We start from the raw sequence: 25,807 nt of genomic DNA on the forward strand, positions 1-25,807 counted from the left end.
GGCTATGGAAGCCCCCTGAGTTCACCGACTCTGATCATATTTAGACAATTTATCTAAATTGTTTAGCAAATACCACTTTTGAATCCAAGTAGTTATTTTCCTAGAAACCATGTGCACAAAACCACATGAAATTTGTTATATTTAAAACAGATTTTTTGAAATAGACTGTCTTCTATGCATGTATATTTATGATCTTGGTAGGGCTACAATTCATACATATTTGCTTGTGTGACGTACAACTTTTTAAAGGGGATATTTTACAGGAACGTTGACAGTGATAGTCACCATTTGTACTTATGTAGCTATAAATAGGGAAATTCAATCATATGACTTCCATTAGCATTCAGTACCAACACTGATCAAGGCAGAAGGAGCACGCAGAAAGGCCAAAGTTTGAACAGATAGTCAGAGTTCTAGACAAAATTAAGACATTTTCTCTATAATTTTTGAATGTGCTAAAGTATATAAGAAGATTTGTCATGGTGTGAGACTTTGTAAAGACTTCATTTTAAGATAATGATCTCATCAGTTCGCCAAAGACTTTTCCTACTATTTTGCATACATATATTGTGTTGAGAAAGTAGAATCATCAGAAAGTGGTTAGCTTACTGGCTGTGCATATACGGCAAAGAAGGCTGGAATGATTGGACATGCTGATAATTGAAATAGTAAAAGGATGAAGAGAGGATAACAGATTCAAATTAAAATATATAGAATGTGAGATACCTATGGAAAATTAGGTGAAGATATCTAAGAAACTGATGGAAATACAACTTAGTGGTTAGGAGAGAATTCAGGGTAAATGTTTATTACTTAGAAAATTTTAAAGATTTACCTTTTAAACTCATGAATATGCATAAATAAATTTTCTTAGATTAAAGAAAAAAATGGATTCTTATAGTTTTTATTCTTATACAGAATATTTTATGCAAATATTGTTGATGCCAGTTACTTTTTCATTAATCCTACAATCTTTTACTTTTCATTTGGTTATTATTGAATGTCATCTCTAAGTATGTCTCTTTAAAAATATTAAGGTCATCAACATTACTTAAAACTAGCTTTTTGTCTACCTACTTTTGCCCTTATTTTATCCAGAAACTTAAAATTACATCTTTCTAAAAAAATGTTTACAGTTTCTTACATTTCTACTACCATTGTATGGACCACTGTCAAAGGATTTGTTATTTCTCCTTGAATAATATTTTATTTTGCAATTACTCCTTATATATGTTATTTGCCTTCCTGTTATCTTCCCTTTGCTGCTCATATTTGTAACAATTTCTGATTTATAAGATCTATTTTTTATTTTAATATAAATTTAAAAAAAGCAAGTCTGAATAAGTAACTTTCAGACTTTTGGATTTCCATGTACAAACATTTATGGAGACCTGTTTTTCATTTTCATTAACATTCAGAACTTGGTGTAAGCAGGACCTCAGGCTGTTATTAGATATAAATAGGCAGCGGTATGCTGATAAAATTTAAAAACCAGTGCTGTGAGTGAGAAAACCCTAATTAATAACTTTTTCCAATTTCCTGGTGTGACCCTTTCCTTTTCCCCTACCTTTAAGCTAATTTCAATTTGCCAGTTTGAGGTCACTGAACTTGAAATTGGGAAAAGATCCAATCACCTTTCATAAATCAGTTTAAATTGACTGCAGCAGAACATTGTCTCTTATAACACTGGACACTGATCTTTATATTATGTGTAAGATTAGAGTGCTTAGTAATATGTTTTGTCATAGTACATAGGTATATTTTGATAGCGTACTTCAAACCTTTCATTTTAACTCACAAAAAATTGGATTTTTGGTTCATTCTGTGTAATTCAGAATTTCTTTTTTCTAAATACTTACAGAATTTTTAAATTCATGGGCAAATGTATACACTCATAACTATATATAAAATAAAATAAAGTTCCATAACATTTCCCATTTGAGAACCTCTGGGATGACATTAAAAATGTTTCCATCTTCTTCACCCTGGGTGAATTTAATTGCTGTTCCCTATTGTCGAATTAAATAGGAAATGTCATCATGTCCTGCACTTCATGCACCCTTTAATAACATGCTTAGTATTTATGGATGTTTTGGAAAAAGTAAGTTAAGTCTTTTGCAAAGCAGTGTGCCTCCCTCTTATCTGGATAAATCATTTTGCCAACCATGCAATTCGTTTTATTATAATTGAACCTCAGTCAGTAATATTTTTAATGTCCTTTTGGCTATTAGGTTATAAAAGCAATAGAAGAAGGTTATCGCTTACCAGCACCCATGGACTGCCCAGCTGGCCTTCACCAGCTAATGCTGGATTGTTGGCAGAAGGAGCGTGCAGAAAGGCCAAAGTTTGAGCAGATAGTCGGAATTCTAGACAAAATGATTCGAAATCCAAATAGTCTGAAAACACCCCTGGGAACCTGTAGCAGGTAAGGAATACCTACAGGAATAGAGTCTGGAAGAAATCCAAATATTCACGTGCACTGTCTGTTCATCCTCACTACAATGGCTTACTGATCTGTGTTGAAATACAAATCCATATAACAGGTATTATGCTTACATAATTATTTGCTTTTCAAATGGTTTACCTTGATTCTTCTTAACGAAAATATGTTCATTATTATTGTATTGTTTTCTTCAAAATTATGATAGATAGCACCAGATGTATTTCTTAGAAAGATTTCTCAACTGGATTTTCATAAAATGACATTTTACCTTTTTCAGTCTGATAGTATTATTCTTGGGTTTGATACTTGTTGCCTTAAGTTTTTGATGCTGTTATTATTACATATTTATTATCTATTTTATTATTTAGCTTTGATTTATTTAATAAAATGATTATTCTAAGTTGAAATTTAAAAAGCGGTTCAATAGATTATTAAAGAGGTATACCTGTTGAAAAGAGTCCGTTCATTCTTTGCATTTGGCTTACTCCACCGTAATGCATTTTAATAGTAATTTATCTTTAGGTGCCAGGTAAACCTGATGCTTTGGTCTGTATTGGTAGTAAGTTAAGCACTTGTGGAGTTGTATTAATCCCAACTTGCTCACAAGGATTCTATCCGTACAACAGATGCATAGTATTCTCAATAGCATCCTTGTGGCATAATAAGTTAGAACACAGACAAGTGTGTGGAAAATCAAACAAATATGTATTCACAGATTCCAACTACTGCTAATGTGAAAACACTAGGAAGCAACAACCTGATAGTCAACATATCTACATAAAACATAAACTCAAGAGTTTGTATTTACTGGGCAACCAGAATGCTTTAAGTTTTTGTTAACATGTTTACATACTATTGTATATATCAATTCAAATATTTAATTCTATTTTATACCCTTGGCCAAGGTAATTTTTTTTTCTTACAGAGTTCATGAAAATATTTACTTTTCTGTTTTATTCTTATCAAGGCCAATAAGCCCTCTTCTGGATCAAAATACTCCTGACTTCACTACCTTTTGTTCAGTTGGAGAATGGCTACAAGCTATTAAGATGGAAAGATATAAAGATAACTTCACAGCAGCTGGCTACAACTCCCTTGAATCGGTGGCCAGGATGACAATTGAGTAAGCTTAAACTTCTGAGGTTATTTCCCCCCCGCAAAGAAACCTTTTATTTAAGGAATACAGATCTCATGCATTTCATAAGTAGAACTTTAGGAATATAGTGATTCTTCTCACCATACCTGCCCTCCCACCCACTCTCCCACCCCCTCTTCCACTTCCCTCTCCCATTCCCAGTACAATTCTCCACTAAGATCCGCTTCTGATTAACTTTATACACAGAAGACCAACCCTATACTAAGTAAAGAGTTCAATAATTTGCACGGAAAAAAATCCAAAAACCAAAAAACAAAAAAAAGCTGTTCCTCAACAGTTGCAACAAATACTCCTATCCTTGCATCTTGAAGTTAATTTCACTTTTTTTTTTTTTATTTAAAAAGTTAATTAACTTTAGAGGCGCAGGCAAGAATGATACATCTTTTGTGAGCACTTAGACATAGTTACAATACAATTTTTTGAAGACAGAGGTCCTGCATGGGAAGTTAGTGCACAGTGACTCTTACTGTTAATTTAACAATTAGCACTCTTATGTATGATGTTGGTGATCACCCTAGGCCCTTGACATGAGCTGCCTAAACTATGGAAGTCTTTTGAATCCACAAATTCATCAGTATTTAGACAAGGCCATAAGCAACGTGGAAGTTCTTGCCTCCCCTGAGGTTATTTTTAAGAATTCATTATACAATATATGTTATACATTAGGTGTCTTCCTTAAATTAAAGGAGAGACAAATAACAAAATCAGGCAGAAAGTATTTCTTTAATGAATGCTTATTATGTGCTGAGTTTTATGCTAAATAGGATAGGCTGCCTTGCACACACATTTTAAACCCCCCATAACAACAATTTTATTAAGCTAATGATTGTATACCCATTTTACAAACTCTGAGGCTAAGGCTCAAAGAACTTAAATGTCTTCCTAAGCTAACTCAACTAGTGACAATATGGCTCAAAATCGCTATTCTAAACACTACTCAGTGTTGCTTTTCTCTTTCACTAACCATTCTATCATATAACTTCCTGTTTGCTGAAGATACTTCTTTCATTTTAAAGGACAATTACTTGCACCATGTTTTTATTAGGCATTTAAATCTCAAAATTTTATACATAATGCCAAAATCCATTAGGACATCCAATATGTTTACTTAGAAAGGTAAGTACACTTAAGAAACTAAGGAATTAAAGCTTAAGGAAACATAAATCTGTAGCTAAGAGTTTGACTTACTTTTGGAAGGTATGTGATGGACAGCTTCACTTTTTTTAATCTGCCAAGTGATCTAATAAAACAACTTTTAAATTTGCTATGAGATTTAAGTTAAAAGAACTAAATTTTCCTTTCTGGTTCCATCATTGACTTTGTGGTGTCAGTAAATTTCTATTTAATATGTCTGAACCTCATTTTCTTTGGTTACAGCAAAAATCTCATGGGTGATGCAGTCCCTCCTAGCCAGTGTATGTGAAAATGAGAAACAATTGTCAAGGTTCTATTTATGGAATCCTATTTATGTACTGTTATGATAAGGATTTTACATTTTTCAGATGAGAACAAACCAGCTATCAAATATTCTTTTCTGGATTTCATCAGCAAATGGCGTGTGCCTGAACTTGAGAATGTACATGCTGTCTTAATCAGTTTTCTTGTAGTTACCACATGGGCGGAGTTGGCATATTTACACTTGGATCTCCAAAGAAATATATCTTTACCTCGAAAAACTATTTTTCTCAAGCAACTGTTATTAAGTACTGCAGTGCAATAATACTGTATTTTTTAGCCATCTGTAAATATGTAGCTTTTGATTATCAGGAAGAGCAAAAAACATAACCAGATATAGTTAACTTATCTTGAATATCTTCTATTAACATAAGTATTCCACATTTTATTTTATTTAATTTTTAAGATTTAGTTTTATTTATTTGAAAGACAGAGTTACAGAAAGAGGTAGAGACACACAAAGAGAGAGGCCTCTATCCACTGGTTCACTCCCCAAATGGCCGCAACGGCAGGAGCTGGGTAGATCCAAAGTCAGGAGCCAGGAGCTTCTTCTGAATCTACCTCATAGGTGCAGGGGCCCAAAGACTTGGGCCATCTTCTACTGCTTTCCCAGGCCATAGCAGAGAGCTGGATTTGAAGAGGAGCATCAAGAACTAGAACCAGTTCCCATATGTGATGCTGGCACTTCAAACTGGGGCTTTAACCTTCTATGCCACAAAGCTGGCCCCCAATATTCCACATTTTAAAAACAGTTTTTTTTTGTATATGTAGCCAAATGATTAAAATAAACTAGAGTAAATACTGGTGTATAACCAATAATATGGTCAAAATTACTGCATGATAATACACTCATAACATTTTGTGTGATTATTAATTATTTCCAAGTCTTTCCACTAGGTCCCAGAAAAATGTTTCTATTTGTACTATGTCCTGTTTTTCAACTTTAAAAAATGTAAACCCTGGGCCGGCACCGTGGCTCACTTGGTTAATCCTCCACCTGCAGTGCCAGCATCCCCTATGGGCACCGGGTTCTAGTCCCGGTTGCTCCTCTTCCAGTCCAGCTCTCTGCTGTGGCTCGGGAAGGCAGTAGAGGATGGCCCAAGTGCTTGGGCCCTGCACCCACATGGGAGACCAGGAGAAAGCACCTGGCTCCTGGCTTTGGACTGGCACAGCACACTGGCCGTAGCGGCCATTTGGGGGGTGAACCAACGGAAGGAAGACCTTTCTGGCTCTCTCTCTCACTGTCTAACTCTGCCTGTCAAATTAAAAAAAAAAAAAAAAAGTAAACCCCAATTAGTCCCAGGAGTACAGCATTTTGAATAACATTTTCGAAACTTAGACTAAGTATGACTTTTAAGACTTTAACAACTTCTTCTAATCAGCTCAAAAATAACTATTGTGACAAATTGAAAGTCTATGAAGTTAGCTTTTTAGAAAGAAATCAGGTTGATAATGTTACCAGCGTGACCTAATGTAGAACATGATCACGTCTTAGGCTAACAACACAAAGAGCTGTTAGCTTAAGATAAACAGATTACTTGATTGGATACTTGGTGACAATTTGACATATATAAATTCTTGCTAAGTTATCTAATAAAAAATGCATTTGTCTCTTTCAGGGATGTGATGAGTTTAGGGATCACACTCGTTGGCCATCAAAAGAAAATCATGAGCAGCATTCAGACTATGAGGGCACAAATGCTGCATTTACATGGAACTGGCATTCAAGTGTGATAAGCATTTCTCCCCTAGAAGGGAGATTACAGACTGGGAGAGAACAGTGCTGGCCTTCAGTGTATTCATAGAATGCTGCTAGAAGACAGTTGATGTCCTGGGTCCTTCCTACAGTGAAGAGAAGATTGAAGAAGCACCTATAGACTTGAACTCCTAAGTGCCACCAGAATATATAAAAAGGGAATTTAGGATCCACCACTGGTGGCCAGGAAAACAGCAGTGACAATAAACAAAGTACTACCTGAAAAACATCCAAACACCTTGAGCTCTCTAACCTCCTTTTTATCTTATAGACTTTTTAAAATGTACATAAAGAATTTAAGAAAGAATATATTTGTCAAATAAAATCATGATCTTATTGTTAAAATCAATGAAATATTTTCCTTAAATATGTGATTTCAGACTATTCCTTTTTAAAATCATTTGTGTTTATTCTTCATAAGGACTTTGTTTTAGAAAGTTGTTTATAGCTTTGGACCTTTTTAGTGTTAAATCTATGAAATATTATATTACTACACTGGGTACCTTTGAAAGAATCTCAAATTAAAAAACAAACAAACAATAGCATGGTTGAAGATATATCTCTGTCAGAACATGGGTATCCTTTTTGTGCCATTTTATTCTGTTTAATCAGTGCTGTTTTGATATTGTTTGCTAATTGGCAGGTAGTCAAGAAAATGCAAGTTGCCAAGAGCTCTGATATTTTTTAAAAAGAAATTTTTTTGTAAAGATCAGACAACACACTATCTTTTCAATGAAAAAAGCAATAATGATCCATAAATACTATAAGGCACTTTTAACAGATTGTTTATAGAGTGATTTTATTAGACAGAATTTAATAAAAATAAAACTCAAATTTTAGGTTTAAGACTATATATAAAGAGATACAGCACTTCATGTAGAGTGTTGGTGAAGGCAAGTCTCTGAAAGCAAGAACTATCCAGTGTTAACTAAAATTTAATCTGAGCACAGCAAGATTTTTCCGTGTTGTAACATTAGGAAATTTAGCAAAAATAGTTGGCATATATTTTATATCCTTTTCTGTTGAATGCAGTCCAAATATGAAAGGAAATAATTTTTATATTAGAACTCCAACACATGATACAAAGGGCAGTTCACAATTTTCACAACCCCCCCCAAAAGTTTTTGCTGCATAGAATATCACTATTGCAGAATATTACTATTGTAGTTCAAAACTAAACAAAAAATGTCTTTTATTTGTGAACACAGATGCAAGAAACTTGTTAAATGAAAGAACTATTTTTACCCTAGAAGGAAAAGGTGGTCTGACTTTTTTTTTGAGTTTTATTTATTGAACCATATTATTTGATTACTGTGTTAGAATTTCATAAGCAATAATTAAATGTGTCTTTATAGCTATTTCAGGAATGTATACATATTCTGAGTAATGCTTTTAAGAAAATCATGAACTACCCCAGAATCGAACTGTTGTACTTCCAAAGAAAATTGGGCTGTTTATAATGATTTTAATAGAGAAAGATCCCAGGGATCGGTCATAATTGGTCTTGTTTGATCATGTGGACATCCACAAACAAGCAAACAAATAACAGAAACAAAAATCTGTAAATGTTCCTTTGTAAAACTTGTAAATTTTATTTATACTGTCTTGTTTTGTACACACATTTCTCTGTAGTGAGCTCTGAATACATTGAAAATGCACTATATTTTTCTATTTTACTTACAGAGCATCACAAAAGAACAGGTATTTTCAGTGCTACATAATGTGTTTTCCCACATTTAGGACCAAAGATGGCTATAGAAAAACTCAAATGGATTGCTTCCCAAACCCCTCCCCACCCTTTTTTTTCTTTTAAATCACTGTACAGTGTTATTTGATATTTTAATTTATTTTTGATTGACTAAAAATCATTTTAATTTCACTAAAATGTTTTTGTCCCTATGGAAAAAATAATCTGTATAATAATTTTAATTAGCATAATACAGTCACCTAGACACTTCCATTTGTAATCTTTGTAATAGACTGTAAATATATTTTTGGAACTATAACACAATGTGCTTGAGGGTTATTTTTCAGTGTCTGCAGTGTATACAAGTGTTTATACTAAGTACAGCACTTTACAATTCTAATCAGTAGCATTGGCCTTTGTGAGAATGAATGAAAGAGTTTGAGTGAGTGTTCTTAATTCCGTTTGGATTCTAGACTCACTAATAATGAAGTTCTTTTCTTGTTCATAGCTTAAGGTGCTTATTTTTTCTATTAAAATTAAATTAACAAAAAGCCATTCTAGAAATAGAAGACATAGTATGGTACACGCAAACGGTGTCTTTCCTGCTTTTTCTAGCACTAGATTTATAGTTGAGTAGTCTTTCTTGAGTAGAAGGGCAGAATAAAAGTTTTTTTGAGTTTTTTTCAAAAATAACTTTTTCCTTCAGCAATATACCTCATCTGCCTTAAATTTTTTACAGCTCTTTACAGGGAAAGGGGAGAAGGGATGGGAAAGACACACAGCACAATAGGAAGTGTATGATGACATCACTCGTTTGTAGGTTTGCTTTCTCAGTCAACTTTATGATTTTGAAATACATGTATGTGAAACAAATTTAATTAAGAGAAAAGAATTAACATTGTAATGCTGATTGTAATGCTCTTTTCCAGAAAGAGATGAGATGGTATAATGATAAGAATGTACAACTTGCACCTTGAAATCTTTTTTTTTTTTTTTTTTATAAATTAGTGCTCAGGGGAGGAAAAGTAGAAAAAACAGACATTAAAAATAGTACTCCAAAATTATAAAATCGCAAATGGAAATGGCCTCCTTGCTTTAATAGAGCCACCTTTTTTAGAACGCTGTCTTCACACTTGACTTGTGTTTTGCATTCAATACTGAAATAAAAGTAACTTTTGTTACATCGAATCTAACATTTTCTCAGCAAATAATCTGGGCCTTGTTTACTAGAACTGGTGGTTTATGCTTGTCAGAGCACTATTAGTTGAATCATATTGTATACTTATGTAATCTACATTAGCTAGTACTATTTAGGACTATATTTTAATTGCTCCTCTTATCCGTGTTTTTAAGAAAATTAAAACGGTGTAATCACCTCTCTTTTTTATTTAGGTAATGCTGATATTCTCCCTTTTGTTTCCTGAGTAGCCTAGATCTGTGCTACTCACTGATGTGCATGTTCAAATAAATTACTGATGTGTATTTTTTTGCTATATGTGAAGAAATCATGGGGAACTCGGGGCGAGATGTGCATTTTGTTGGTTGAATTTGTCCCTCCTTGCCTAAGAATTACTACAGGGGTCATCCTTTTATAAGGACAAACTGCTTTTGAACAGTGTCTTCAATGTATCAAGCACAAATAACTCTTTCTTCAACACGAATCATAAGTCTCTTTTTACCAGCTTAAAATAATAAACGAATCTATTAGACAATGTAAAGAAAAATCCTGTCTGCAATCATTGGTGAATTCCTTTATGTCCCTTATGCATTCTTTATTTCCTTGCACAGTATCATATGAAAAGATAAGTTTTATTGAAATGCTTCAATTGAACCAATTAGAAATCAAAGCAAAATTAATATTCTTTACTTTTTCCATCCTCTTGCTGTATACTGACATAATCCTACTCGAATTGCTGCAGAAAAATAAGACTATGTGTTCAGAGATCCGGACCATCATACATTTTAGTCAAAATTTTTGTTGTATCATTCCGTCCTGAAACAGCTACCACATTGTACTTACAAGAATGCTGATGTGAAAAAGAAAATATTTTGTCATTGGGCCTGGGAAAAGATCTTAAGCATTTGATATCATAGAGCAACATGGAGAACTTTTGCATTTAGGATGCTAGATTCTGTGTGAACTTAGACTCCAGAGCAAATGAGGAAAGTTTTAAGTCTGGTCTGAATTGTTTAACATTGGCTCAGTGATCATTCCAACCTGCACCTGAAAGGAAGAGAACCAAGTACTCCCTATTCCACACCGCTTATTTTGTTTTAATTTTAAAATTTATTTATTTATTTGAAAGGCAGAGAGAGAGAGAGAGAGAGAGAGAGGAGATTGAAATTATACTACTATTCAGCCTCCAGAAGCAGGACTTAGTCAGGTTGAAGCCAAGAGCCAGGAACTCCCTCCTGGGTCCCACATGGGTATCAAGGACACATGTATTTGAGCCACAATCTGCTGCTCCCCACGTGCATCAGAAGGAAGCTGGATCAGAAAGAAGCAGAATAGCAGGGACATGAACTCGCCTTCCCATCTGGGATGCGAGTGTCCTAAGTCACATCTTAACCCAATGTGCCACAATCCCAGTCCCCAGAATCACCATCTTAATATCTAAAAACGCTTAACAAATAAGTAAACATGTTTCAAGAAAATGAAACCTTCGACAAATGCCTGATGAGGTGTGATCCCTGCCTATCTCGTGCTTGTCTGACCTGAAATTCAAAGAAAATCTTGAAATCCTGGCTTGTTACTGTCTGTTGCTGACATAGATTCTAATGAATAACGTGGTGTCCAAACATGGAAGACATGAAGGAGGACAAGAAAAGTAACATGCAACATCTGTTTAATGTCATACAGTGGTAATTATAGCCTGTAACACTGAGGGAAATACTTGAAATTACCAAATTATTTCTTAACACTCTTGATTTGCAAGTAGTAAAGAATGTATCATCCTATCAGAAGTCATTATGTCTCCAAATTATAAAGCCATTATTAAAGACATACATGTTCCAACATTATATAAAATTGTATTGTAAAATGTCAGTAACATTTGTTTCATGAAGTCTTTATCTCCTACCTTAATGTTGCTAGCTGCAATGAAAATTCAGTAACAGTTCTGAAGAAAGCTGCTGAAAGGGAGAGTCTCAAATGAAAGAGGTGGTCAAACTCCTAAGTGCAAAAATCAGAACTGTAGGTATTAAATGGTAAAACAACAATGCAGGTGACTGGCAATCTTCAAACTGCCATAAAAGGAACCACATCCTCACAGCCTGTGTCACTGTCCCTGAAGTAGCCCTCAACTAACTGCTGTCACTCTTCGACCTAATGCTTCTTAGCATAGCTTGAAGAATATACGCAGGAGAACAAAATGTTTCGGTGGGAATGCTTTGTGAGCCTCATTAGAATTAAGCACTGAAAGGGTATTTTTTTCAAGTTGAGTGATTGAATATAATTAAATCTGTAATTAAATAATGAAAGACTGCTTCTGATTGACCTTGAGGTTAAAATAAATGTAATTAATTGATTCAACTTAATTGGAACTATTGTAAAAAGTTTAGTAAGTGGCAATAAGTAGCACTAGTCTAGTGTTTTATAATTTTAAACAGAAGTAGGGATTCCTAAATTTCATAACTTAGTGGTGCTAACAATTGAGGCATTAGTATTCTAAACCTCCATAAATAGCAAATAGAGCTCCATCAGATATAACTCACAACTTACAGTTCATTATTTGAAATAGCTCAGGTTTCTTTGTTGATTTTTTATGTCTCTATTGAAATTCTGTAACTAGGTATATTCATAGATTATATATAAGTAATGAACGTGCATTGTGTTTTTCAATGTGTGGATAATCATAGATCTAACTCAAAGATGTCCAGAGGGAGAAATGGGCACATTTAAGTAACGCTGATTTTAGTTTCTCAAAGGACAAATACAGTGCCCAAGGCCCAACATTTCACTGCATAGCCCAAATTTTAGTAAAGTGAATGACTAGACAGCCAACTCTAGAAAAACAAATAGATAAAATTAAACTACATAGAAGTAGTGTTTGTATAAATCTTAGGCTTTTAAAATACTTCACAATTCATTGAAATGAGGCAAACAACTCAAGAAGACTTTTTAAATGTGACATGAATTTGAAGACACTTAGAGACTTATGTGCTGATAACATAGCCTCCAGAGCAAATTACAACAGAGAATTCTAAGTTAAACCTGATATGCTTCTGTCAATTTGCCAGAGATACATACAGTTTACATTAAAAAAAAAAAAAAAAGACAGAATCTGAGGCTAAAATGTACTGCTTCCAAATGAAAGAAACTCACACCTTTCTTCAGCTCTGACATTTGCAGGAGGTTTTTCAGGGATCTGCTGGGCTAGAGCTCTGCGGGCCATGCCCTATTGGAATTCCATGTTTTCACTTAGATCCTTTACAGTTGCACACTGAGCTCCACATATATCCACCAGAACCCGATTGAGAAACAACAGGAACTGACCTCTGAACAGACATGCTTAGCTTGACCTGAGAAATGAGCATGGGCTAATGCATGAGTTACTGCTGTTATGTCAATTGCTCCCTCGTAGCACAGGGGTACCTGTTAGGTTAGGTTCAGTGTGGAGTCAAAAGAACAAAGTGCAATTATATCTCTTCTGTAGTCTTGCTGAACAGTGGTCTTTACTTCCTACTTGTTGAATTCTTTATTTAGTGGAGCGTTAAGCCAGTGATTATAAAGTAAATTAAAAGATGTTACCACAAAATTTTAAAAACAGACAGGGAGGAATGAGAAGAGAAGAGAGAGAGATGGGTATATCTTTAGAATTGTATCTATGAACTAACTTGAAATCTGTTTCCTTATTTAAAAATTAATTAAAAATAAAATAAATAATATCCTTTAAAATAACTCTTCTGATCTACTTACAAAACAAACCCAGCAAGTGCCCAGTGATAATATATTTAATAACTTGAAAAGGAACAAGAATTATTGTACATAAAATTGTGTATAAAAGGCAGAGATGAGTTACAGGAAATTTTTAAAAAATATTTAATTATCTAAAGGTAGAGTTACGGAAAGAGAGAGGAGAGACATAAAGAGATCTTGCATCCCCTGGTTCGCTCCCCAAATAGCTGCAACAGCCAGGGCTGAGCCAGATCGAAGCCAGGAGTCAGGAGCCAGGAGAGTCATCCAGGTCTCCCACATGGATGTAGGGGTCCAAGAACTTGGCCCATCATCTGTTGCTTTCACAGGTGCATTAACAGGAAACTGGAGTGGCAATGGAGCAGCTGGGACTAGAAAAGGTGCCCATGTGGGATGCTGGTTCTGCACCGGCCCTGAGTTACAGAAAATCTTAAAGTCAGATAGTAGAAATTCTATTTAAGTGAGGGACACTGCAAAGCTATTGGTATTTTTGATCCAAAAAAGGATATGGTAAAAATGTTAAATAAAAGTCTGCTAATGCTTTCTGAAATTGAAATGAACTGTTTTTATTTATGGATCAGAGCAATAGAATTCATTTCTAGGCGTCCATATTTTTGCTCTTCACTCTCACATTTCCTGTCACTTTTCTTCTTCAAGACACAACTCAAAAGTTATTCCTCGCTTCTTCACTGGTGCCCGGAAGCTGGAATTAATTCTCGTTTCATGCTTTGCTTACACTGCTGGTGCTGCGATTATCCCACCATGTTCTATCAGATTATTTGTGTGCGTCTCTCTCCCACTAGATCAAGTGCTCTTGGAGGGCAGAAGCCAAATGGAATTCTGTGCTTTGTGTCCTTTGGGACTTAGCAGTTTCTGGCACACAGTAGACACTCTATAAATATTTTAGAATCCTTGAAGTGTAAATTAATTCAAATTGTTTTTCTTTTAAGAGGTAGCAAGGATCAGGTGCTCTGAAGGCTGAATGGGGTGCAGTGAGGGTGGTAACAAAGAATACGTTGAGAAAACTAATTTCAGAGCATAGATGAATTGCTTCTGTGAGAGGCTGGAGCAGCAGGAATGCCACAGGACTGAAAAAGGTGCAGAGACTATGGAAGGTGGAAGTAGCTGATTAGCAAACAAGATGAGGGTATGAGGATGTGCCAACAAGTAGTATCTTGCAGATGTTGAAAAGGAATCTAAGACAGCCCTGGTTGTAAGTAGCAGGGCAAGATTACGGAAGCTGAAATAGAAAGAAACTGGACTGGATGAGGGAAACCATCAAGGGTTGCTTACCAGCACCTCACTTAGTGAGGCAAAGATTGGTAAGAATGATTTACTTTTATTTGAATGGAGTGGGTGAAAGAGACAAAGAGAGAGAAAGAGAGAGAGGCAGACAGATAAGAGAGAGACCTTCCATCTTTTGGTTCACTTCCCAAATGTCTGTTGAATCAGACCAATGCCAGCAGCCTGGAACTTCACCCAGGTCTACCATATATGTGCAGAAACCCAACTACTTGCTGCTCCCCAAAGTGCTCAACAGCAGGAAGATGGAATCAGAAGCAGAGCTGAGACTCAAACCTAGTGGGAATCCCAAGCAGTCTTAGCCACTCTGCCAAGTGTTTCCCCAGAAAATGATTTTTAAGGAACAGTAAATGCAGAAGTATGTAAAAATTGATTTTAGCTATTTTAAAATTAAGCATAGAGTAGGAAATATATTTTTCTTCTTCTATAATAAAAATCCCCTTATTCAAAGTTCTCAAACTCAAGATAATACCAGTAATTTTATAGTTAAGTAAAAATATAAGTGGAATTTGTGGGCTAGCTTGTAAGTACGCATACCATTTATAAAACCTTTAAAAGGCAGCATCAGAGGCAGGCATTGTGGCACTGCAGGTTAAGCCACTCCTTGGGACACCGGCATCCTCTGTCAGAGTGCTGATGAGAGTCTGGGTTGCTGCACTTGTGATCCATCACCTTACTACTGCTCCAGGGGAAGCAAATGTTGTTGGCCAAATACTTAAGTCTGTGACCCCCAACAGGAGACCCAAATGGACCTCCTGGGATGAATTTGGGCTGGCTGGGCCCCAAGTGTTGCTGCCATTTAAGGACTGAAACTATGGACAGAAGATCTCTCTCTCTTCATACTATCACTCTGCCTTTCAAACAAATGAGTAGATGAGAAAATAAATCTTTTAAAAACGAAAAGGCAACCTCAACTGGTAGCTGATTATAGAGGATATTAAGCCATATCATGTGGGTTTCTTTCTGTTACTACATCCGTAACATAGAAAAAATAATGCAATTCGATCATATCATTCCACTTACCTGTAAAACAGGTGAAAAGAGTATCAACTTCAAGGGTTGTTAAAATTGTTAATTGATACTCAGAAAGTACTTAATAGCAATACTGAGTGCTCAAATACAGGTTAGCTCTTATTTCTTTGGGAAACAATTTTGCGTTTTTTCTTTCTAACATTCACTTATTAGCACATTTGTGAGTTCTGAACAATTAATTTATTCACAAATGAATTAGAATATAAATTCCTTGTTTCTGTTCCATACTTTATCCTTATCCTTTACTCAGATTTCCTGCTTGAGTTTATTTTTAATCAATACCAAGCACACCTTTCAAATGAGAGCCTAATGAGTCAAACGTCACTCATCTGGCTGTAAGCAATTGTTCACTGTATCCAGCTGATTTAGTATTCTAGTATCTCTTTCATCTACCAGCATTCCCATAGACATTGTCTTATATCAGATTTGCATCATCTCAACTAATGTCTGTCCTATAGTGCTGTTTCTCTCCTTGGAATCCATTTTGCATGTGCCTTCCTAAATAAATTCTCTTCCACCTATCTTGTGATGCTACTCCCCAGTTCAAAAGACTTTAATGGCCCACACTGATCAGAAAGTCATAGTACCAACAACATGCCTATCTGTGATGTTCAACTACTCTCTCCTACCACCCACACTCCACCTGGGCTGAACTACTTGCATCTCCCAAGAAAACATAGTCCTTCAATATTCGTTTGTCATTATGGGTTCTCTGAGAGGAACAGTAAATCATCTCACTCTTCGCACTATCTACTAAGAACAACACAGTGTCCAACACAAAAGTAAAGACTAATGATGACTCTTTTTATTTCTGTGGTGCCTGTTGTTACATTCCCTTTTTCATCTCTGATTTTATTGATTTGGGTCTCCTCTCTCCTTTTTTTTTTTTTAGTTAGTTGGCCAATGGTGTGTCAATTTTGTTGATTTTTTTAAAAAAAAAAAAAAAGCCCTTTGTTTTGCTGATCTTTTGTAAATTTTTTTGGATTCAATTCTGTTGATTTCTTATCTAATTTTAATTATTTCTCTTCTCCTACTAGTATTGGGTTTGGTTTGCTGTAGTTTTTCTAGATCCTTGAGATGCATTGATGGCTCATTTATTTGGTGCCTTTCCAATTTCTTTATGTAGGCACATATTGCTATAAACTTTCCTCTTAACACTGCTTTTGCTGTATCTCACAAGTTTTGATATGTTGTTGTTATCTTCATATAAAGATAGTTAAAAATTAATCTTAATGAGGGGTGGGATGGGAGAGACAGTGGGAGATGGGATGGTTGCAGGTGGGAAGGAGGTTTTTTTTTGGTGGGGGGGAAACTGCTATAATCCAAAAGTTGTACTTTCGAAATTTATATTTCTTAAATAAAAGTTTAAAAAAATCAGGGTTAAAAAACAAAACAAAAGACTAATGATGGCTTCTATTCCTATACCTCAAAATAAGACTATGTAATTATATTCAGCATGATTCATAAACTTTCTACTGGACAAAAAGGCTTAATTTGAGGAAAAATGCAACTCTTCTTTAATTTACAATTATTTCCACAATGTAATTTTTTGCACATTTAAAAAAAAAGATTTGTTTATTTTTGTTTGAAAGGCAGAGCTTCAGAGAGAGAGAGAAAGAGAGAGAGACAGTGAGTTCTTCCATCTGCTGATTCACTCGCCAAATGGCCACAATGGTGGGAGCTGGTCCCATCCAAATTCAGGAGCCTCTTCTGGGTTTCCCACATGAATGCAAGCCCAAGCACTTGGGCCATCTTCCACTGCTTTCCCAGGTGCATTAGCAGGGAGCTGTATCATAAACTGGAGCAGCTGGAACTTGAACCAGTGCCCATTTGGATGCTAGAACTGCAGGCAGTGGCTTTACCCACTAGGCACAGCGCTTCCCCCATCCTTTTTTTGAACTTTCTCTACATCTACTTCAGTGACTTGATACGCCTCTGGAAACCATAAGACAAAACAAATTGTTTTATTAATAAACATTGTTTTTGTTTTTGATTTGTAATAGAAAATTTTATATGTGGATTAATATGCTATTTTGTATTTTCTTTCATTCAATTTCTTTCAATTCCCCTTACCCAATTATACAATAGTCTACATTGTTACTTTATCTGTTGATTGTGTTGCCTCAATGATAAGGAGTCAAATTTTTGACCAAATTATATGTCTGTTCTGAAGCAAGTTATCTAGTACATTTCTAATAGGTGTGTACTAACTGATAATCATATGCTCCTCCTACTCAGGAACTTTCTGATAGCAGTGGGTCCTAACTTATTGCCTAAAGACTAGATTCTGGAAGCACTCTCCTGAAGGCTTTCTCTTTTCAAAGACACACAGGATGCCCACAGGCTGTCACTTTTCACTCATCCCTCATCTTTGTGAAGCTAAGAGATAGGCATGTCCCTCTTAAACCTCAAGGCCACAGTATCACAATGACTAACACATCTCTTAGAAAAACAAACCAAGTGATATCAGCCCTCAGGGTCACATCTTCATGTCTAGTAGGGCAAGTATATCTAAATAATGCTCAGTATTCTACTTATAAACTTTTTGATTGGGAAGCAGATATGCAATTATAACTCGATTGTTCCAAAATATCATTCTGACTATTATTGTCATAACATCTATATATTTTTCTCCTCTTTTCCAACTCTCCAAGTTAAATGTTTTATGTATTTTCCTGGCCTTGAAGCTACTTCTCTCTTTAGCAAAAGGTCTTTATGGCCGTAAGACAGGGCAATATCACATTCAGCATTTACTCTCTTTTCTTTCATTTAGAATTCTTTAAACACACACTGCCTGCTCTATCATTTATTTATTTGTGCATGTTGATTTAAATAGGCTAATTATATGCTATGGCAATTCTCAGTCTCTCCCCATACTCTGCTCCCAAAACAGTAAACTCTGCTATCTACCTCAGCCACGTGTTTTGGAAAAGGGACAGTTTTGCATATACTGCCTTTTTATACTCAGTGTGTTCGTGATAAGAATCAAAACCTACTACTAGAGGCATGAATTTAATGGCACGCTTTTATCTTTGTTCAGGAATAAATATATCACCATATTTCTTACTTTTTGATGTTTTACATAAAGAGTCATCTTTCATGATAGAAGTACAAGTTTCTCTACATGAGCTAGAGTTTGGAGGAACTGCCAGGAACCTTCAGTTCCATATATTCACCCAGCACTGCTTATAGGATGAATAAACAGTGTTTTTTGTGTGGCAGGCACATAATAATTTTGATGCAACAGTTATGTAACTCTTTTGTCTGCTAAATCAATACATTTCAAGGCTAATACTTACGATTTTCCACTTACTTGGTAGCACCTCAATTTTGACTATTAATTTATTATTACCAAAAAAATTTGATACCAAAAAGAAGATTCACATTTAGAAAAGAAAAAGAACAAACAAGATGGAGGGAAAAGTGAGACAGTCTCATTAGTAGAAAGAAATATAACTTCTGGTTCTGCTGCTCACTGATTCCTTGACATCTCATAGAGAAATTTATCTAGTTTCCTCATCCATTAGAATGGAGTCATCTATTGGACATTTTTTTCTCCAGCAGCTTTATGTATATGAAATTATAGAGACAAATGAGTTTCAAATAATATAAAACAAATTTAAAATAACATGATGATTTTATCTCTTTGAAAAGAAGATGTTATCTTCAAGTTAATTTTTTTCTCATTCTTCCTTTTATCCTGATTAATTCCAATATATCTGTGCAGGAAAATTGGCATTTTGTTACTTATTTTTGATTTTGGTATATATATATGTGTGTGTGTGTGTGTGTATATATATATATATATATATGTAGTTTCTAACTTCATGGTGGCTTTTCAAGCTTGATGATTTAAATGTTACAACTACTCCAAGGCCATAGCTCCAAGAATTCCCTCTGTATCTCCTGCTTTGCTTTTGCTTCAGTGGCTTCCAGTCAAGCACAAACTCAAGTTCAACATTTTTCTTTTTAGCTTCTAAAGCTTCCAGTGATCTTGTAGCATGTAACCTGCAAGGTCTCTTAATCCCATAAACTCTAAATCATGTCCCCTACTCTCCAAACAGCATATCATTTATCTGTTCTTACAGCCCACCTGGCGTTTCTTGGCCATCATGAATTCTGTGTTTTGGCCCCTAGGTTACAGGACGCAGGTATTACTCAGCACTTGTGTAAGCTGTCTGAACTTAACAACTGTAACTTCTGCATGAATAAATGATGTCTGCTTGTTCAGTAGTGCTCCAGGGTACAGTAAATTTTGATTTCTCTGTTTTAATCTTGTTTATATGCATATCTAATTATGCTTGTTTGGTTTAACGCTGTGCACAGAGTGTTAGGTAATGATATTATCGATGGTTTGCTCATCTTGGAAATGTCAGCCACAAGACTAGAGCAAAACATCTAGAGTTGAAACAACATAAGCAAGGGTGGGTCAGTATTGCTTTTTGGCTCTGTGTAAGTTTAGAAGTATATAACTTGGATGTGAACGTTCACATCATACTCAACCATGAGCAGGCCTTTTCTGAGCCATCTCACCACATCTCAGAACATGTGAAAATCATGTACATGACTGGCGTTTTGAGACCTGTTTCTTTGGTTACACTTGCATCTTCAAATGGCTCACTCCATTTAAAGTAAACTAGAATTGCTTATTACTTTTTGATTTTCATATATTTCAGACAGTTTGAAGTTTGTATATATATATGTAAATAGCAAGGCTTTAAAACTAACCAGTTCAAAACTACTTTGAATGAATAAATAAATACATAAATGATATTGAGCTTAAAGAAATACATTTCAAAGAGTATTGAAATAAACCCTTCAACTTACTTCATAGTCTTCCTGACTTTGACTTTGAAAGTATAATTACTGTCATTTGTAAATACATATAATTTCTTCAGATATGTGGTATATTGTCTTGATTTGCATTTTACTATTTCGTTTGGAGTCTGCAATTCTTATTCTTAAACCTCTCACTTTGGATGATCAAGTTAGCAGGATTTTTTCTCAATTTAATTTTTAAAAATATAGTGGCAGAATAAATGGGTAGTTCCTGTTTTCATTGCATACCTTCATGGGAGTCCAAGAGATGATTATCAAGTTTCCTATATGCTCAGTCAGTTGATAAATTTGAGCAAGCTAGGTATTCTCAAAAACTCGAGTTTGGGGCGGGGGGAGGGGCAGCTAGAATTGTTTGTATATGGAGAACGTAGGAAACATTTTGTCTCTACTTTCCCTGTTCTAACAATTGCTACCTACCTGACCTTAGACTAGTTACATAATCACGTATTACGTGTTACTTCATTTTCTCTGCTGTAAAATGAGAATGATACCTGTTTCATGAGGTTAATGTCAGAATTAAATAATTGAACGTATGTAATTTCCTAAGAAGAGTGACTGACTATTGTTGTTTAAATCATTAATTTTTGTGGCTAAAGACTTCTCAGTATTTGTAAATAAAGGAGGCAAAACTCTCCCTGAGAATGGTGTGTTACATTTTAAGCAATCAAAAGGGTTCTTGGAAAGCAACTTACTTGTCAAACATTTGGCTTGGCCTCAGAGTCTTGTGATTATGGAAGAGCAAATGAAAGGAAATGTAGAGGACTCACAAATAGTTTGCACAACACTTCTGAAAGAAGATGGCTATCTATCTAAATACACAAATTCCAGAATATGCATTGATTCCAGAGAGTGGGGAAGAAAACCAGTTTAGGCACCAATTTAAGGCACAGATAGGAACTGTGGATTTCTCAAATTCCCTCCTAATCAGATTCTGATAACACAACCACACAGGTACTGGAGGAAGACAAACTTTGATCACAGCGAAGACTTGGTCACAAACTAAATGTTACTTTGAGGAAACTCTTCACATTTTTTAAACTTGTTTCATCACCAGCCAAGTGGGGCTAAAGTACTCGCTTTGAAGTGCTGCTTCGAGAGGGAAAAAAAAAAAAAGATGGTTCACCGTCTGCTAATAGAACAAAATGTTTGCTCTCCTCTCCTTGGCTGAACCAAGGACTTGACTGGACACACAAACATAGAGAATTTGTCTGTCATTGTTGTCTACCATGATCTGTTCCCAAGGACAGAGGTGCTGGCAGCTGAGGCAGTTAGAGTAGCAGCCTGTCTCCACAGTATAGAAGAAAATCCAAGCTACTCTCTTTTTTTTTTCCCCAAAGAAGCTGAGAAAGCAGATCTTTTCATTCTATAAACCCACCCCAAATAGCTTTACTAGTGAGGATCAGCTAGGATATGACACAGCCAATGTCCCTTATTATTATCATCTAATTTTTGTTATGACTCACAGACATCTTTCTGAAGGGAAGAGAAATGAAGCATTCAGTCTCTACCAATGGCACCCAAATCCAAGATATAATTAGGATGTCAAACATTTTAACATGTAACAAAATGTTAGAATCACTCAGAATTAACAGCAGCTATATTCTGAAAATCCACTGACATCAAAAATGCACAGAATCTAAGTAGAGAAAAATATTGAGGTAAAGGAGACAAAAATTTAGTTATTGAGGAAGAAGTGCAATGAGAGTAATCAAAAATAAACTAAGAAGAGCGGGGGTCGTTGTTCAGATGGCTATGCTACCCAGTGGGTCACCCACATGCCATGTTGGAGTGTCTGGATTCAAGCCCACCTCTGCTCCGGATTCAGCTTCCTGCTAATGTACAACCTGTGAGGCAACTGATGATGACTCAAATACTTGGGACTCTGCTGCCTACATGGGAGATTTGGGTGGAGTTCTTGGCTTCCAATTCTGATCTGTCCTAGCCATAGCTATTGCGGGCATCTTGCGGGGGAGGTGAACCAGCAGTTAGAAGATCTCTCTCCTTCCCTCTCTCTCTCTTTGTGTGTGTGTGTGTGTGTGTGTGTGTGTGTGACTCTGGCTTTCAAATAAATAAAAGTAAGTAAAACTTTTGGGAAAAAAAAAAAAGAATTGATTCAATAGACACACACAAGAAATATATTCCTTGAATGAGGTATTTGTGAGTATCGATGATAGCCTGGAATTTATAACCATAAAGCAAAACAAAACCAGAGACATTCTAATTAACTGTGTATCAAAATAGTGAAGAAACATGAGGCAAAGATAGGGAAATACCTAATTATTTTTAAAAACTTAATCTCTCTTTTAAATGTCCTTTACTTTCACAACCGTGACCTACAGAAAGTAAATTTTCAAGAAGTATTCCAACAGACTACTTTTCTCAAACTGCAAAGGTTTAAAAAATCCATTTCTTTCCTATTTTCTAAATAGCTGTAGGCAGAATCATGAAAATTATAGAAAAATACAATCTTCTTCTACTTTATCTTGATATGCATCCCATATTGTGTCACTGTTAAGAAAAATAATATCTTACCTTTATGCACAGTGCAGTATAGAAATAGTAGTCTATTTTGGCAAAACAAAACACAAGTCAGGAAACTATCTATGCTCCATCCTTATGTAATGTTTTTAAATGGGAGCATAAAAACATAGCTAGATAGCAGGCAGTTGTTGAACTTACAATGTTAGCCAGCCTGATGTTGTGTTGGGTAAAATCCAAATTTGAAATGTTCTGAAAAGCTTAAAAATTGCCTTTCAACCTCCAGCAAGTGGAATTCTCTTCTTTCACTGAGGAATTTGAAGCCAAATGTATATAATGACTTCTGTATTGTAGAATTCCAGTGGTGTTTCTATTTATAAGGAAGTATTTCCACTAATCTGTCAGACTATCAGTACTGAATGTTTACTAATTTCTTTCTTTTATTTGGATAATAATAGTTAAGGTTTGCTTGACATTTATATATATATATATATTTATAAATAAATATATAAATTCATATATAAAGATTTCTTTAATTATTTGAAATGCAGAGTTACAGAGAGGGGGAGATCTTCCATCACTCTTCAAATGGCCGCAATGACTGGGGCTGGGCCAGACATAAGCATGAACCAGGGGCTTCTTCCAGGTCTCCAATGTGGGTATAGGAGCCCAGGGACCTAAGTCATCTTCTGCTGCTTTCCCAGGTGTGTTAGCAGGGAGCTGGAAAGGAAGTGGAGCATCTGGGACTTGAACCAGTGCCTATATGAGATGCCAGTACTGCAAGCAACAGCTTTAGCAACTATTCCACTACGGCGGCCCCAAAGATATAGTTTTTCAAACTTTTGTCTTCAACTATTTTTTCAGAAAAAATCCATGTTAATTTATTTGTAAGGATAATAAAGATAGAAAAGTAGCCCTTTGTTTTAAATACATTGATTATAGGAATAATCCCAGATTTCAATTATTCTCCTTCAAAATAAACTTATTTTTAAATTTTATTTTCTATTAATTTTATGAAGTATTCTCTTACAAATGAATAAACGTATTAGATAACCCAAGGTCATTTTGAGAGAAGCACAGTTTCCACTTTTACTTCACATAATTTTGATGGCACAATGAAGCATTGGCAAATTGTTTATCAGTCTACAAATAAATGGAAGTACATTTGATCAAAATTTACAACTTACACTTTTTCACACCATCATCATACTAGAAATCATTTGTCTAAAACTTTTAGAGTCTTTGGAATTTAAAACAAGAGACAATTTCACTTCAATTAAATCTAAGTAGAGAAGCTTCCTAGTTTATATTTCAAAACAAATTTCCTATTGCTCAATAAGTTATAAGCTAAATATTTTCTGACTATTAATAGAAAAGCCACTGTTCTTGGGAGCAATCTAAGCCCACACATTCTACTTCTCTTGCTAGTTTCATAACCGCTAGCACCACATGCTCTCTGTATTAACTCTAATCATGTTGCTCACATAGTTTGATATCTTGCCAAATATAGTATCTTGTTTTATTATTATTTCCCACTTGACTTGAGAACCATTTTTTTCAAAAACCAAACTTCCTGGAAAGGAGTCAACTCAAAATTATTTTCCCTGACTCTTTTCTTTATGGTAAAAATCTCTAGTTTGCAAATTATTATTCTATAAATTAGAAGAGAAGAGAACTAAGTCCAAGGCTGAGGTCTCCAAGCCAACATTTCATAGCAGCTGATTCCCAACTTTGGCACACATTAAAATCAATTGAGGGAGTCTTTAAAAAATACTGATGCCTTGCTCCCACCTTAGAGCATTTTGATATAATTGGTACGAGGTGCAACACACACATGGGATTTTTTTTAATTCAGGAGATTTTATTGTGCAATGAAGTTTGGAAAAACTTGGACTATAAATTTATAGGCTTTAACCCAGGCCTGAATAACACTCTTCCAGGTCTTTCCTCTTTTAGAGGAAATTTTATAAATGATGATTGCTTGCAAATCTCCTTTCTCACCCCACCCTTCATAACCTCAGGAAAAATGAAGCATTTGCCTCTGTCTCGAGATTTTTCATAAGGCTTTAAATGTGTCTGCAATGAGAGAATGTTCAGGGAAGGATATTCATCTTAATTATGTTAATCCTCCTTAGTCAAGAAATGAGAAGTTGAGATCATCCCTCTGGATCAACAGAGATATGTTTATCATTGCCATAAAATTGTTCTCAGGTAATCAGAATATATCCTTTGGGTTTGTAAAAAAATTCAAGATATAATAGTATATTTCTCTGTGGGTCACTTTATGCTATGTAGAATACGAAAAACTAAGGCATTTAAACAAATGTAAGCATTCATTTGAAAGGCAAAGTGACACAAAGAGAGAGAGAAAGAGAGAGAGAAAGAGAGAGAGAGAGTGTTCAATCCTCTATCTGCTGGCTTATGATTTATTCCTCAAATACGTGGTAACAGTTAGGACTGGGCCAGGCCAAGCCAGTAGACAGGAATTAACACCCGAATCTACCATGTGGGCGGCAGGGATCCAAGCACTTGAACTGTCATCTGTTGTTTCCTAGGAGGCTAAGATTTATTCATTTCTTCCAAATATTATTAGTTCAAAATCTAGTGATTCTGTATTAATGCCCCAATTTAACCCTGTAATATTTATTGTGATTTTACTTCTACATAGAATATATGTTTGGATGTTTGTCTTTAGCAAGATTTTCAAATACATGGCTATTTTCAGATATGTAATAATAATAAAT

At 35.1% G+C, this 25,807-nt stretch overlaps 1 protein-coding gene across 4 annotated transcripts in view; it reads left to right on the forward strand.

Moving 5' to 3' along the window:
* EPHA7 (EPH receptor A7) overlaps nucleotides 1-10,221 on the forward strand; it is a 194,550-nt gene extending 184,329 nt beyond the window's left edge. For all 4 annotated transcript variants that reach the window (XM_008263222.5, XM_002714589.6, XM_008263223.5 and 1 more), the window contains exons 15-17: nucleotides 2,232-2,425; nucleotides 3,411-3,566; nucleotides 6,674-10,221. In XM_008263222.5, coding sequence (XP_008261444.1) covers nucleotides 2,232-2,425; nucleotides 3,411-3,566; nucleotides 6,674-6,788 — 465 coding nt within the window. In that variant the 3' untranslated portion in view covers nucleotides 6,789-10,221. The remainder of the gene's footprint in view (nucleotides 1-2,231; nucleotides 2,426-3,410; nucleotides 3,567-6,673) is intronic.
* Nucleotides 10,222-25,807: the final 15,586 nt, after the last annotated feature.

The sequence above is a fragment of the Oryctolagus cuniculus genome, chromosome 5 (assembly GCF_051225735.1).
Source record: "Oryctolagus cuniculus isolate XC-2025 breed Fujian yellow rabbit chromosome 5, ASM5122573v1, whole genome shotgun sequence".
NCBI classification, from domain to species: Eukaryota; Metazoa; Chordata; class Mammalia; order Lagomorpha; family Leporidae; genus Oryctolagus; species Oryctolagus cuniculus.